This window comes from Rosa rugosa, chromosome 4 (assembly GCF_958449725.1).
Source record: "Rosa rugosa chromosome 4, drRosRugo1.1, whole genome shotgun sequence".
NCBI classification, from domain to species: domain Eukaryota; kingdom Viridiplantae; phylum Streptophyta; class Magnoliopsida; order Rosales; family Rosaceae; genus Rosa; species Rosa rugosa.
In genome coordinates, this window is record NC_084823.1 from 25,922,107 (window position 1) to 25,937,832 (window position 15,726).

General features: G+C 37.3%; 1 protein-coding gene across 2 annotated transcripts; it reads left to right on the forward strand.

The window, feature by feature from the left end:
* The first annotated feature begins 4,646 nt into the window (after positions 1-4,646).
* LOC133745410 (transcription factor CSA-like) lies at positions 4,647-6,825 on the forward strand. 2 transcript variants are annotated; one of them, XM_062173474.1, is made up of 3 exons: positions 4,647-5,413; positions 5,489-5,971; positions 6,107-6,825. In XM_062173474.1, the coding sequence occupies exons 1-3, from the start codon at positions 5,071-5,073 to the stop codon at positions 6,334-6,336; spliced, it is 1,056 nt and encodes a 351-aa protein (XP_062029458.1). In that variant the 5' UTR covers positions 4,647-5,070; the 3' UTR covers positions 6,337-6,825. The 2 variants fall into 2 exon arrangements, with proteins under 2 accessions (XP_062029458.1, XP_062029457.1); XM_062173473.1 differs by having other exon boundaries at positions 4,651-5,413; positions 6,101-6,822.
* The last annotated feature ends 8,901 nt before the right edge of the window (positions 6,826-15,726 follow it).

Below are 15,726 nucleotides of genomic sequence, written 5' to 3' on the forward strand. Positions count from 1 at the left end.
GTGTTCATCCGCTTCCGACTTCCTGTGGGTTAAGTGTTTAACCTACTTGTACTTTATTTCAATTCACTGTTTAGATTGCTCTGATAACCATTTTTCAGTTGTGTTATAAGAAAGATAGTTTGGTATTTAAGATTTGAGTTTCATATTTGTTTTATGTTATTTGTTGGAAAATTGATTATGAATTGTGGGGAGCAGGTAGGCTCCAGGAGATGATGATGGTTTTGATTACTAAGGATTGTTATAATGTTTTTACAGGTTTTTTGTAGTCCATTTTTAGGGGAAGTTCAGCCAAATTTTTTGTAGAATTTCTTCTAAGGTGGGCCCCGCATGACCACTTCGGATTTCAGGGTGAAATATAGGGCAGGTCGTGTCAATGAGTTGTGCTTTCATTGATAATAGGAGACTCTTTATATGGAAGATTACAAGCATAGAATCAGAGTCTTACAAGGAAGCATAATCGTATAATGATTTGGATATCTACGAAGATATCTTTGAGAATATCTGTAAGACTAACCTTATTACAACTCAGACAAGTAACTAGAGTTTACGCCAGACACACAATTCAGATATACTTTAACAATTTTAATTTTTTTTTCAGATTCATCTTTTCATGGTTGGACTAAAACGTCCTCAATTTTAACACCTCGTGGTGAAACATTTAACGACAATAACTAAAGTGTAAAACAGTGCTAAAATTGAGTGACTAAAGTTATATTATTTAAAAGTCAGTAACCAAAGTGTCGAACTTATCAAAATTGAATGATCATTTGTGATATTCTCTATTTTCATAATATAAAAAAAAAACAAAAAAAAAAACTAAAGTGACTGAAAATAGAAAATGATGATAGGAGTGGGCCTGGAAAGCTAAATAATGATGATGTAGGAGTTAGTAATCTAGGCTCGGTCGTCGAGGCCGCACGACTGCATTTCACCAAGGGCATTACCGTCCTTCCGAATTCCCCACGTAACTTTCTCTCAACAACTCTCTGCAGCGCAGGGACCCACTTTCCCTCCCCATTATCTTCCTAGATTTCGTTGCCCTTGACCCTTCACGTGTAACCCTGCAGGAATCCATCCGCACGTGCAACCTACCCAATCCACGAGGCAAAACACCAAAACGGTTTTGGGAACAAGACAAAACGGCCATTTTGCAATCGACAAAAATAACCATTCAGTTCCCCTAAACTGACTGCGTGTACGTTACAAACTAAAGAAAATGACTACCATTTGATCAATTGGTATTAATACTAGCTTTGTGAGCCGAAAATCTTATAATTTTCTTTACAGACTGTTAAAAATTTAATTATTTATTGCAAAACTCTTCTAGTGAGGGATTAGCTATCGTAAAGTATCGCTTATGAGACCAATTTTGTGACCCAATATTGACCTCTTGATTGTTGAGTTCTTGAGACTCCCATTAATAGATTACTTTAGTGAATTTTCATCCAAATTGATAATCTGTCTGACTCGAATCTGTTCATGTTCATAACAGTAAATCACGATTATGAATACATTAACGACCATCAATTTAGCTGAAAATTTACAGAAATAATATATTTTTAAAGACTTAAAAACTCAACTATTAAAATGACGATATATAATCGAAAAATGAGCTCGACGAGAGATCCCTTAATAGCAAAAAAAAAAAAAGACATTTATTCAAGTATCTGTTAAATAAAAATAAAAACGAAACGGCAGCGGGTTTTGCTGTCAATCTCTTTCTTCTGTTACGAGATCTGATATATTTTCTTTCTTTCACCTGCTTTTCACTTTTCTTGTCTCTTTTCTTTTTGATCAGTGTTTTTCACTTTTCAGTGGGGGAATAATGTAATCATGGCTGGGCTTTTTTGGTAAATTCAAGGTAAATGCAACTTTCTCAGAGAGCCCCTCGCCCCTTAGGCGGTGGAAAAGTACACCCTGCAATTAACAACATTTCCTAGTTTGGATTTACATTTCCTAGTTACAATGTTGCTTCAGCAGTAGTAACTATTTGTAAATAATATACTAAATTTTATCGAATTGTAAATTGACATGTGGACAAAAATGAGAGAGAAATATAACTTTTGCTTTAGCTATGCAAGATTCTCTAGCTAAATATAGCTAGCCATTTTAGCTAAAGCTAAATTTAACTTGGGTATAGCTAGTCTGTTGGAGTTGATTTTTGTTTTAAAAATAGTTATATATAGCTAAAAATTAAATTTAACTAGTCTGTTGGAGATGCTCTTAGTGCTGCAATATAATTAAAATTGATGTCCCTCTCCTACACAGTGATCTTTTTGTCTATTATTTCATGCTCTTTTTCTGTATTCTGTGGGTGATAGATGACCTTTAATTTGTTGCATGCATTGCTTGAACGAACCATATATAGTAGTGTTAAAACTTTTGACCCCTAGGATCTTCCACAAATCACAATTATACAGTTAACCAACAAAGTGGCCAACACAATTTCCTTTTCAAATGACCCAGAAAGCGACCCGCATTTGAAAATAAAATCAAGTTCGTTATATTCCATAGTCGATCAAGCTCTATGTTAATGTATGTCTTTCCTTTTAGGGAGTCTCCATCACAAACACGTACATCTAGGTCGTTATTTTCAATTTCTCTCAGTCTCACACAGTCACACCGGTTGGCAAGCCAAGGTGATACAACGACATGCACCTAAACAGACCCATATGTGAGGACTCTGATCACCCCGGTCTACCATTATTGCGGATTTGAGGGAGACTCTAAATGACTTCGAGGTGACCGTTGCTAAAAGCTTGATAGATCCACCAACCATAGAACCAAATGCAGCCATTCTCATCAAAATCAACCATTAAAAAATTATACGTCAATCTTAATCGAATGTGAAGAACTCTCTTGAAATTGGTAAAAGACCCAACTAAAACTCGTTAATATGCATTTTGTTGGAGAGTGAAGATCACAGATTAGGAAAATGATAAGATAAAATATAACTTATAGGTGGGTGACTTATTCTCTATTGTACAAAACTTTTCAAATTAATCCCAAAATTGAATCGGTGCGGTAGTAAGCCACTGTTCATACTTGCTGCTGTTTAATATAGTATCAATGTGGGTTTCTTTTCAGTCACGTCCTAAGCCCGCATAACCGAGCTCAAAACTCAAAACTCAAAACGAATGTCTGGACCTTTGAAAAGATGTGGTGACTTCAGTGGACAAAATAACACATCTACGCTGAATTCGATGCCCATAGCATAAAAGCATCGCAGAAGACCCAAAGCCAGGCAACTAGAATTCCAAATCCTTTTTTTTTTTTTGTAAGTAAGATCATTGTTGTAAATATTATATATAATATATATATAGCCAAGTAAATACTCATTAGGCATGTCTTTATGATGTAAACTCTAACTCTTATATAAAAAAGGGTCTAATGAGAATGAAATACAGACTTCTACCTCCCTCATATATTCTTTCTCTCTATTCTCTCTCTATTATTCTCTACTTTATAGCATGTTATCAGCATACTTGGCTCTATATATAATTTTTCTTTAGGCTAATTTCATTTTACCTCCCTCACCTTTACACCTTAAATTGTCCCTATACTTTTAATTTCATCATGTGTTCTCCAATTTAATCAATCTTATCCAATTATTAGATTTTCCGTCAATTGTTTTGTGAAAATGCGGCTCTATTGGGCTATCTTGTTGGATGATGGTTCACTTACATGAAATGCAAAATTAAATCATAAGTGGCGTTTCAAAATATACTACCTAATAGTTGGCAAAAAAAGCTAAGGATTAGACAAGATTGATTGAAATGATAGGTACAGGGCAATCGTGATTAAACTAAAAGTGTAGGAACACAAGTGATTTACAGTATAAAGATCCAAAAGGTAAAATGAAATTTGCCCTTATTTTTATAAACTCTAGGATGATCTAAGAGTTTTTTATTCAACCTAGTTGCCTTTTGACCCAACTCCTATATAAAAAGGTCTAATGAGAATGAAACGACTTCTACCTCTCTCATATATTATGTCTCTCTAATTTCTCTATTATTCGTTTGTTTAATGAGGCAACATTAAGCGCGTCCAACACCATATTATTAGTGAACATTCAGGAGGGAGGGTGTAAATAGTATATATAAGTGGTTGTCTACATAAATACTCATTAGTTATATTTTATAGTGTAAACCCTATGAATAATGAGAATAAAACACAGACTTCTACCTCCCTCATATTTTTGTCTCTCTATTTTCTCTCTATTATTATCTACATTATTACAATCATTTATTTTTTCCAAAAATGAAGCACTTTGTTTACGCAGTTAGGCTTTACTACTAGGTACTTGCACTATCCATAATTGTGATCAAAATTTTGGAATGCACAAAACCTTAATTTTGAAATATAGAATATAGCATAGTATTCCATTTGAGTGAAACCGACATGCATAGTTCAAAATGGGAACAGAAAATATAATAGAATTAATAGAATAACAAGTAGGAATTGAAAACTGAAGTGGTACAAAAATAAATTAGACGATTATAATATTAAACAAATGATATTCAGTTATGGGAACCAAGAGGTGATGCGCATAAAAGTAAGACTCTGTCCCTTGAAAATTTCCGTTATTTGAAAAAAGCAGAGAAACGTTTCGCAAATGGACAAACAGATTCTGGTTTTCCCCAAAGCCCGAGGAAGAACGAGACAAGCTATTCACACAGAACAAAGCAAACAACGAAGACCAACCCAAAGCATATGTTTTGTTTTCACGTCCCACCACCTTCGCCACCCACACGAGCGGATCTCTATTCAAGTGCATCAACTGCACACTCTCTCCTTTCACATTTTCTATAAGATCCCCTCACAAAGCTCAGATTTTGATGAACTCTTCCTCTCACTCTCCCTCTTGCCTTTAGATTTGTTGCTCATCATATCTTCCTTCTCTCCCAAAACAAAATCCATTTCTCTCTAAGCTCTTTCTGTGGTTCACTATAAGCTAATTAACCAGTCTAACAGAAAAACCAAAACCCCCTTGTTAACTGTTGCCATTGCACTTGTAGTGTCGGCAAATACCCAGTTTGGTTTTTCTGGTGTGAGTGCGTGTGTCAATTAATGGGTCCTCAACAACATCACCAGATGAGGAGTGACTCTAGTTATCGTCAAGATTTGAACTTTTTTCCATCTCAACTGTGTCTCTCAAAAACCACCTTTGGAGTCGTGGCTAATTCGGAAATGGGTTATGGTGTTCATGACAGAAAGAGCGCCTTGTCTCTGAATCTTGTTGGAGATGAATCTGATCATGATGATGTTATACAGAGCACGGCTGCTGGCAAAACTAAGCTTTGTGTTAGAGGCCATTGGAGGCCAGCTGAAGACTCAAAACTCAAAGAACTTGTGGCCCAGTTTGGTCCTCAAAACTGGAACTTGATTGCTGAGCATCTTGATGGCAGATCAGGTAATAGCAATAATCAAACTAGCTTCATGTTTTCAATTTTGGAAATGTATGCTGACTGTTTTCGATCTTGTGTAGGGAAAAGTTGCAGACTGAGGTGGTTTAACCAGCTAGATCCAAGGATCAACAGAAGGGCTTTCAGTGAGGAAGAAGAAGAGAGGCTTTTATCTGCTCATAGACTTTATGGCAACAAATGGGCCATGATTGCGAGGCTCTTCCCTGGAAGGACTGATAATGCTGTCAAGAACCATTGGCATGTCATCATGGCTAGAAAGCACAGAGAGCAATCCAACGTTTACAAGAGAAGAAAGCCCTCCTCTAGTTCTCAGCCTATTATTATTCCTCATCATGATCATGATGAAGAAGATGGGACTAAGAATAATGCCTTTAGTGATCGTTCAACGATCTCAATCAACACCAGTAGTGATGAATCTGGCTCAGCAGCCTCTGCCTCAACATGTACTAATCTTTCCCTCACTCCCTCACACAGACCACTTGTTCCCAGCTTTTTCAAGAACATTAATCCATTTCAGCAACACAAAATCTTTGGATCACAAATGAGTATGTTTCGTTTTCCACTCCGAGTCATAAAATCAAATGCATACTATTTGTTTGTTTTTTTCTTTCCTAGTTTTCTTTTTTCTTTTTGTTTTAATCAAAATTTTGCTACTTAATTATTGCATATTGTAGTTGCAGAGTCTTGCAGGATCAAGGGCAATGAGAACGGTCAGTCATCAGTTTCAAACTCAGAAACTTCTGGAGATGAATCAGTACTTACCACCTACAGGACCAACAATAATAATGTTTCTTCCATGTCTGGAGAAGATCAAAATGAGAAGACGAGCGTGATGCCATTCATTGATTTCCTTGGAGTAGGCTCTACTTCAAACAGAGAGATTTGGCATAATGTGCAAGAAAGAGCGTAAACCAAATAGGACACCACCATGGTTTTTCGTGTGTTGCAGAAAAACTGGTGCAGTTCAGTCAGCAAAGAGGGTTGGGCATCTCTACAGTCTTGGATGTACAGTTGGTTCCATTGAACGGTAAAAGGAGAAGAAATCTAGTAGTAAAATAGCTAGCTAAGCTACTTGGGTGAAAAAGAGTAGGAGAAATCTAGAAATATGAGTGAAAAGTAGTTATTGGGTAGAAAATAATTCTGAAAACGGCTTTTGGAATTTTGCAAAGCAACAGTCAGTGATGAGTGTTGTGTAAATGAGGCAAAGCCTAAGACAGAGTTGCTTCTCATAAACTACTACTACTGTATCAAGGATGAACTTGAATCAAATGAATGCAGTGAACCTGCCCGTATTCTTGACCTTTCAAATTGTCAATGTTATTGGCGTGTCACACTGTCGTGTGTTTTGGTTTCTGTTTCGGTTTTGGAAGTATTGTTAGTAGCCTCACTTATTTGGCCATGTTTTGCGGGCTAGCTTTAGCCGAAAAATTAAAGTTGAGGCTCGGACAACTTTAGCCGAGACCAATTCTAGCCGAGGTCTGGCTAGCTTTAGTCAACAATAATTCTACCCGAGGCTCATTCAGTCTAGTTAAAGGCATCTCCAATGCCCTTAAACAAAGCCAAAACGGCTTAACCCAATCCAACAGAGCATCTCCAACCCAATCCAATGTGGAGTCAAAATGACTCTTTTGTCAAAACTCGCGTCATTTTAACGAAGGATTGAAGGACAAAAGTCATTTTGGCTTCGGTGGGACATGACGTGAGCCCTAGCATACATTGGAATAATAGAGTAAGTTGAGCGACGCGGAGAGAAAGTGCAAAATGAACTCGCGCTAAGGACAAAAACAAAGGGTCTGAAGCAGACGAACGTGCTTCACATGTGCGCGATAAGTAAAAGCGACATGTAAAGCTCACATGACTGGAGTCACTATGCTGCCTCCAACGGTCAATAATCCAACGGTTCAGATTTATTTATTTCAAAATAAATGGCCCAAATTCGTTTATAATCACTTAATTTCTAATCTGACAGCCAGAAAAATGCGATGGATTAAATTTAATGATTAAAAATAAATTAACAAATTTTTAACCTTAGTGGCAGGCTCACCACAGCCCTGTATCCCCTCCGCCTTGGTGGTGTAACGATACTATAGGAGTAAAAAGAGTATTTAACATGAGAGGCTATTACCCAAGCCTGGGAGGCTCATCATTGTATGGTGATCATTTTTCTCCTATTTTACTTTTTGGGGTTTTTCCCGTATACCCGAAAAGCACCGGTATTTTTCCCAACTACCCAACACTTTTGTATTACACTGTTTCTTTTAAGAAAAGACTAACAGGGATAAGTCTTTATCTAAATGTCAATTGTATCCTATATTAGTCTGTGGTTTTGCTAATACTGTTTGACCAAACAAACTTCATTTTAAACGTCAAAAGTAAAACAAAACTAGCCTTCAACATGCCTAATTTCTCCTAACGGCCTCTTGCCTAACGGATACTTAACAGACGGAATCATTGCTGGTTGTCTTAATTTTGGATTTAAAACTGATTTTTTCAGTTGAACAGTACAACCAGAACCTAAGAATTCTACAAGATGCAGACACTTAGATGGTGACCTAAAGATGAAACATAAAGACAACTATAATTAAGGAAATTTAATGACAACTATAAATGTTTGAAGAAATGGGTGAGCAACCATACGAATTTATTTATTCAAATATACATACATGTTAAACATTCAGAGCCTCATTCTCAGGTAAACAGCAAAAGCTGTTTAGCTATCCATAAGAATGAGAACAGGTACTTACTTGTATTGAAGCACACTACTTCACTTCTAGATATAAATGGAAACACACTATTATGGCTCTTTTCGAATATCGGATTGATGTTTTCCCGTTTTTCGAATGCCTTACAAATGAAACCAAAGCTCTTTATATAGAGAGCGGAACTCAAACTAGAATTCAAAATACCAAAATGTACAGAACAACTCCGTGACTTTTCAGCTTTCTGAGTGCTCCTGATAATGGAGGTCGGATGGAGAAAGCAGAAAAGGAGTAGGTGAAGCGTCTCTTTCTTTCTTTTGAAAAAGCAAAAGTAACCTTTAGAAAAAGTCTAAAGCTCTACAGTTGCAAAGTTAGTGTTTTATTCATCACCTGTGGCTTCACATGTTCTCATCTGTTTCAGAATGGTGGCCAAAGACAAAGGAGTTGTTGTCTGTCTGGGCCATGCGAGTGGTTGTAACGTTGTCCTCGACATCTGTATCAACATACATTTTATAGTGGTTGTCATTTTCAAGCTTTTCCACCCACTGCATGCATGCCATTGTCGAGTCTATCTCTTTTCTGGTGAGAGATAGAAATAGGTCACTGCTGACTACGTCAGGATGATCATAGGCAGTGATAATAGTTTTCTCTCCTGCTGCCAGGAAGGTATTGCTGATATCTTCAGAGATGATTTTCTTCATATATTCCAGGGCCATGGCCTTCATCCATGGGATGCTTGAATTTGGTTGGCCATTGTACCCAACACAGGCAGGTTGTAGATATTCTCTTTGAATGATTCTCACATAATGATATGGAGAAATATATTCAACCTCACCGTTTGCCTTTCTGATCCATTCTGGAGGAGTAGATCTGAACTTCAGTCGGAGTATGCCATCAGTTCTTCTGACATTCTTGACTGTATTGACGATGATGGGCGGCAAACCTTTTAGATCATCATTAGTTTTAGTCCACAGATTATGGACAAAACCATTTTCAACAAGCCAAAGCTTGTGTTCTTGGGGGTGTTCACTCTGAACATTTACCAAGTATCTTCCAACATATGATCCAGCTATGATGAAGAGGGTTGGAGGAACTAGGTCTTCTGAATTGTGCCTTCCTATTAGATTGTGGAAGTTATGCCAGTCTGCTTCAGTGAGTGCCATGATAGGGACCCTAGCATTTTCTGGACTTTCAAGGAAGTTAATTTTTTCTTTCTTGACAGCACTCTGCTGTAATTCTTCGAACTGTGGCCTTGCATTCTCATATAGTTCTTCAGCTAATGCAAAGAGAGCTGGAAACATTAGACCACTGCTTCTTTCCTGAAAGGCAAATAAAAGATTATCCAGAATTGCCTTCTGGTGGTAAGCTAATCTCCTGCCAGTTCTGAACACAGGAGTATCGAACGTTCGAAGTTCATAATTGAAAACATTTATTACTCCAGTTGGAGTAGGTTTGCTTTTTGGCAAAGCAACAGCCGTCAACGGTCTTGATGAGCCTTTACCGTCTGCCGTTTGAGACGGGCTAGTCAATCCTTTACCCTGGGATTGATCAGTTATGGCTGGTCTTTTTGGACCTAGCAGGAATTTTTTGAGGATTTCTTCTTTGGGATCCTCGATATCTTCATGTTCTTTCCCAAGTCTTCTGCTTCTGGGATTGCGACCTTCGTCGTCATCTCTTCTGTTGAACATGGCTAATTCTCTTGTCAAGGCGTCTGGAAGATAGTTCTTGTTACCTGCAATTAACTCAACAACATAATCGTATTGATTAAGAAATAATTGCCAGTTAGCTAATCTTCCTCTATCAGCAGCTTTATCAAGTTTGAAATTTTTGAAATTCTTTACTCTAGCACAATCGGTGCGAACAGTAAAGGGTTTTCCAAGAAAAGCTGGAGAATTTAAAATCGTTTTCTTTACAGCCAAAATTTCTTTTTCCCCTGTGGGATAATTCAGTTCTGCAGGGCTGAACTTGCCGCTACAAAATTTACAGATCTTTTCAATGTTAGTTCCAGGTGCTTTCTCCAGAACCACACCGGACCAGTAATTATCACTCGCATCTGTCTGGAGGATAATCTCATCATTCTCTTCTGGTTGTTGAAGAGGAGGGAGGTTTTTGCAGAGATTTTTTATCTGCTTCACGGTTTTTTCATCATCTTCTGTGAAATTCCATTTTCTTTTGGAACTTGTCTTAGGAGATAACATTGCTGTTAACCCTGAGATTTTGGGGATGAAATCTCTCCCATAATTTATGACACCAAGAAATCTCTCTAGACTCTTAGCATCAGGAAGTCTATCTGGGAACTTCCAAATTTTCTCAAGGATATGAGGTTGGAGTTTTATCACTCCATTCTTGATATTTATTCCTAGGAAATCAACTTCATCGAGGATAAAGAAGATCTTCTTTTCACCTAGGATGATTCCATGCTGAACTATCAGCTTAACAACCTCATAGAGGTGTTTCATGTGTTCTTCTCTGTTTTTGGCGAAGACCAGAATGTCATCTATATAGACGACGCAAAACTCCGCAACATGTTTGAAGATATTATCCATTTTTCTCTGGAAGATTGAGGGAGCTTGCTTTAGACCAAAAGGCATTACTAACCATTCGTAATGTCCTTGAGGTGTTCCAAATGCAGTGAGAGGTACACTCTCAGGATGCATTTTGACCTGCCAGAAACCCGACTTTGCATCGAATTTCGAAAAGACTTTAGCTCCTCTGAGCTGGTTGATCAGTACTCTTACTTGAGCAATTTGATAACCGTCTTTGACAATCTTCTTGTTGACATCTCTGTAGTCAATCACCATTCTAGCTTTTCCTCTTAGCGTTTCTGCATGGTTTCTCACGTAGAATGCTGGGGTATGATGAGGGCTAGTGGAAGGTTGAATTAATCTCTTGTTCAGGAGATCTTTAATATCTTTTCTGAATTCTTTTTGGTCTTCCTCTTTGTACTGAGGAATGGCTTTTACATGACAGATGGCATTCATGTCATGCAATCTTAATTCACAGACCACTGGGTCTTTTTCCCAAAACTTCTGAGGATCTACATCGATGTTCTGCTCGAGTAGTTTCTTGATTTTCTCAAGAGTGGGAATTTTCTGAGACTCAAGCTTATTCTGAAAGTGCTTGAGGTTATGCTCATGGATGAAACTAGCTTCTTCTTCTTCACTAGTTTCTGCTTCTTCTTCTTCTTCTTCAGAAGTGTCTTCAACAAGTAATTCTTCTTGTTGTTTGATTTGGAGTATGGGTTCAAATTTGGGTTTGTAGGGGGTAAGATCACCACTATTCTGTTGCGATCTCTGATATTGGGTAGTAAAGTTTGGACCTACAATACTTTTGGCCTGAGTAAGCCTATCAGCCCAGAACACCCGTTCTCCTTTTCTGAAGCCTATTGCTTCTTCATCCTGAATAAATCTCTGTTGGAGAATGAAATCATTTCCCAACAAGAAATCTGCGCCTTGGCCTTCAGATTGCCAGACGTTATGGATAATAAATGTTCCTCCACCAATGGTGATGTGAACATTTTTTGCTACTTTATTCATGGTGAGATGGCTTCCATCGAAAGTAACACCAGTAACTGTTTTATTTTCTTCTTTCCAGAGTTTTTCTGGAATTGCAAATCTCTTTGCAACTGTAAATCCTGATCCATTATCTACAAAGACATGTAGATGATATTTTTTGTGATCAGGGAATTTTAGCCCAATCTCTATGTAGTTGCTGTATCTACTCGTAGAGACGACTTTCGATTGTTGAAGCTCATTTTCTTGAGCTTGTTCCTTTGGAATGAATGGTTTACACTCTTTTGGAACAATTTCTGGTGGTTCAACCAGTTCAAAATTTAAATTTTCATCGGCTTTTTCTTCTTCGATGATTTCTTCCTTTATTTTTGAGGAAGATGGTTTTATAATTTCTTGGAACAAAGTTTCTACTTCTTTCTCTTTTTGTTCAAAGAAATATTCTTCATATTCTTGTTTAACCAGTTGGCTGATAAGACCATTCTTGGTTTTTCTTCTTGCTTCAGCTATGAAGCATTCTTTGTGATAAGTCTTTTTTGACTCTTCACAAAACATAGGGAGACCATTCTTTTCGTGACATAAGCAGTAGTCACAAACAAATGTACCAGGGTTCACCTGATAAGAAGACATTAAGGATTCTGTCTTGCTTTCTTCCCAGTTTTTGATTCTCAAAACGTTCATTTGTCTGGATTCGAAGTACTCTACTTCAGAATCTGTTTCAGACTCAGATGAACAGTCTTCTTCTTCAGACCAGGCAGAGTAAACTGACCTGTCGTCTTCTTCATCATCAGAATAGGCTATTTTGTAGCCTTTCATATTTGCAGATTCTACTATGTGCTCATATTCTTCAAAGAGAGCTTTAGTAGATCTTTTACCCTTTTCCGGGCATTCATTGGCATAGTGCCCTTCAGCTTTACATAACCAACATCTGCAAGCTTTCTTGCTTGGTTGTTTATGTTGATGAGTATTCTTCTTTTTCTTGAAGAATTTCTTTTTTGGATCTTCTTTCTGTTGTTTCTTGTAATTGGAACTTTTCTTGAATTTCCAATCTCTTCTTTGATTACTCTTTTTGAAATTTTTAGAGTAATATTTTCCTTTTTTATTTCTATGGAACTTAGATTCATGACATCCCCAGTTGGTTGGCATGTCCAGTATTCCATAACAGAAATTTTCAACTCCTTTGAGTTGTTTCTTTGCCATCTTTGCTCTAAGATTGGCTTTGCATTGTTCTTTCAGTAATTGCCGGATTCTGTCGGCAATCCCTCCAACTGAAAATCTTTCAATTGATTTTTCTGCTATGCTTTCTCGCACAGCTGTTCTCCATGGTTCAGGGAGTTTCCTGTGCAACAGGTTGACTAGATCTGTGCTTTCTAGTTCACCAATTGTACAGTAATATTCTTGAAATTCATTCAAGTATTCTTCAAAATATCTCATGTCACAAATTTTGAGAGCATAGATATTTGATTTGGCCGTTTCTCTGGCCTTTTCACTCATATTTGCAGAATCTCCACAGAACTGATCGTACATGGGTACTGCAAAATCATACGGAGATTTTGAAGCTTTGATATCTTCCAGCCATTCTTTTCCTCTGGTTGTTTCTTTGAAAGAGAAATAATATTTCTTAGCTACTCCTGTGAGAGTAGTTTCAAAGTACATCTGAAGATCAGGAGCTTCGAATTTTCCAAAGGTGAGAGCGGATGCCATCATCAGGCTGTCTACCCATTGGTCAAGAGTTTTTCTCTTGTCTAGAGTTTTATCCAGATCTAACCAGATACCAAAATTGGTAATAGGTACTCTGGGTATCTTGTCCTCTGGGACAAATCTTTGAGAATTTCTTTCTCCATTTATGCCCGTAGGGGCTTTCTGCACAGGGTGTTTCACCTTTCCCTTTTCTCTGGTGATGGAAGTTTTGGAGCTTTCTCCTTCTTCCATTTCGACATCCTGGTAGGGAAGGAGTTTTCTTTCCTTTCCTGGATTGAAATTTTTCATTTCTTCGATTAGTTTTTCTAATCTTTCTGGATTTTCACAGAATTCTGCTTCTTCATAAAGATCATAGAGCTTTTGTGCTCTAAGCATATTTACTGGTCTGTTTAGATCAGCTTCTAGGTCTTCTTCAGTGATTGGCTCTTCAGTAGTAGGTTTTGTTCCACTAGTACTAGCTTCTCTAGTGCTATAGCTTCTTCTGAGAAGATTTTTGTTTATCCTGATATTCTCAGGACAGACATCACTTTTTCTGTGATTGTCAAAATTTAGACTGATTTCTCCAGTCTTTCTGCTTTCATAAATTTTAGCTTTTGCACTTTCTGCTGGTAGCTTCGGACCAGATAATTTCCATTCAATAGGAAACGTTACTTCATTCCAAGTAACCTTGTGGATCTGTTGTGAATGGTTCTTCTGACTGGTGAGGAATCCAGTACGACCAGGGATGTTTGATATCCTTGTCTTTGGCTCTACTGTGGTACTCATCAGTTTATAGTATATCATGTATACTATTGCCAATTCTTGCATATCATTTTTCATAGATATGCCATCTGTCTTGACTCTCAGTCGGAGACAGTGAGCTGCATCTTTCAAGCTGGTAGAGAAGTTGGGGAAGCAGTTGAAATATGCCACCTGGTTGCATAGAGATGCTTCAAGGGTTCCCAAAAGACTAGCTTGAAAATCTTCCAGTATATTGTCTTGTAAGACACATAGAACTGAACAGTTTATGCCTTCTCGAGCAAGAAGTTTTATGCCAACTTGGACTGCTCCAATGTGCATAAATTGATAATTTTTTGCCTTTGCTCTGGCAACTTCAGCAGGAGTGATCAGAAGTAGATCAGTTTCTCCTGTTGTAGAGGGGGTTGTAAATTCAAATAATTTGAAATGATGGCTATCCATCAGGTCAAACGTTCCCCTTTTGTATATTTGTTTGAAATCTAGCTTTGGGATTGAGGCGTTTTTTACCTCATGCTCGATTTCATTGTATTCAAATTCTTCAGCATTTAGGAGTTGTACTCCTTTCTTTTTCCCGAAGATGCTCATCATATTGACATCTCAAGTTTCTGTCGGCTTTTCATACCGAATACTAGTAGAACTAGTAGAAGGATCCAGAAAAATCAAGTTTGGAACAGGATTATCTGGTCTTTCTAATGGTTTGAATCCATTAGCTTTCTTTTTTACTGTAGGCACTTTCTTGTCCTTCAGTATAGTTTTCATAAAATCCAGCGTTTTTTGCTGTTCAAGGATTTTTCTACTAACACTTGTTAGCTTTTCTTCTTCCGTTTTTGGAAGATCTTTGATATAATCCAGTTTGTTTTCCAATTTTTCTAATTGGTGGATTATAACAGGAATTTTTTCTAGATGATTTTGACATCTAGATATTTCTTTCTGCAGGATCTGATATTTTTCATCAGAAGTTTCTAATAGATAATTTAGTTTCTCTATAATCAAATCAGATATTGACCCCATGGGGGGGTTCCCCTGCTGAGCTCTTTGCAAGCTCTGATACCAGTGATTTGCGGATCTAACCAATGCTCAGGTAATCAAGAGGTTTTTGTTCCTCTCCCAGAATGTATAAAAGATTTTCAATATCTTCTTCTAATTTATAAATTCTGGTTTGAAGTCTATAGATAATATCCCAGTAATTGGGTATCTCTCTATTAAGACTTTCTCTATATTCTTTCAATTTTCTCAATTTTTCTCTTTCCTTATGCAGTTCTTTGCTAGTATTTTTGCAGATAGCATTTAACTCAAGTCTGTCAATGATAGAAATCTTGAATAGTAAAGTGTACTGTTTACCTTTGAAATAGAGGATGATTGCAACGTCTGTATATATATGTAAACGAATAAACTCTGATGGGCCCACCACGTTTCATCAAAACTTTAAACAAATGAAAACAGATAGCAAAGAAAACCAACAACTGACAGAGACATCAGAGAAGGGTACTACTGGTAAGAACTTTGATAAGATGGGTTGGTGAGAAAAGAAATGAGAAAGAGTTGTGTAAAGAGGAATAAAAATAAGACACTGGGGTGTATGAGAAGTATTCTCAGGAATCTGGGGTGTATGAGCATTAACCCTTACTTTTTCTAATTGACCAGTGGGGCTAG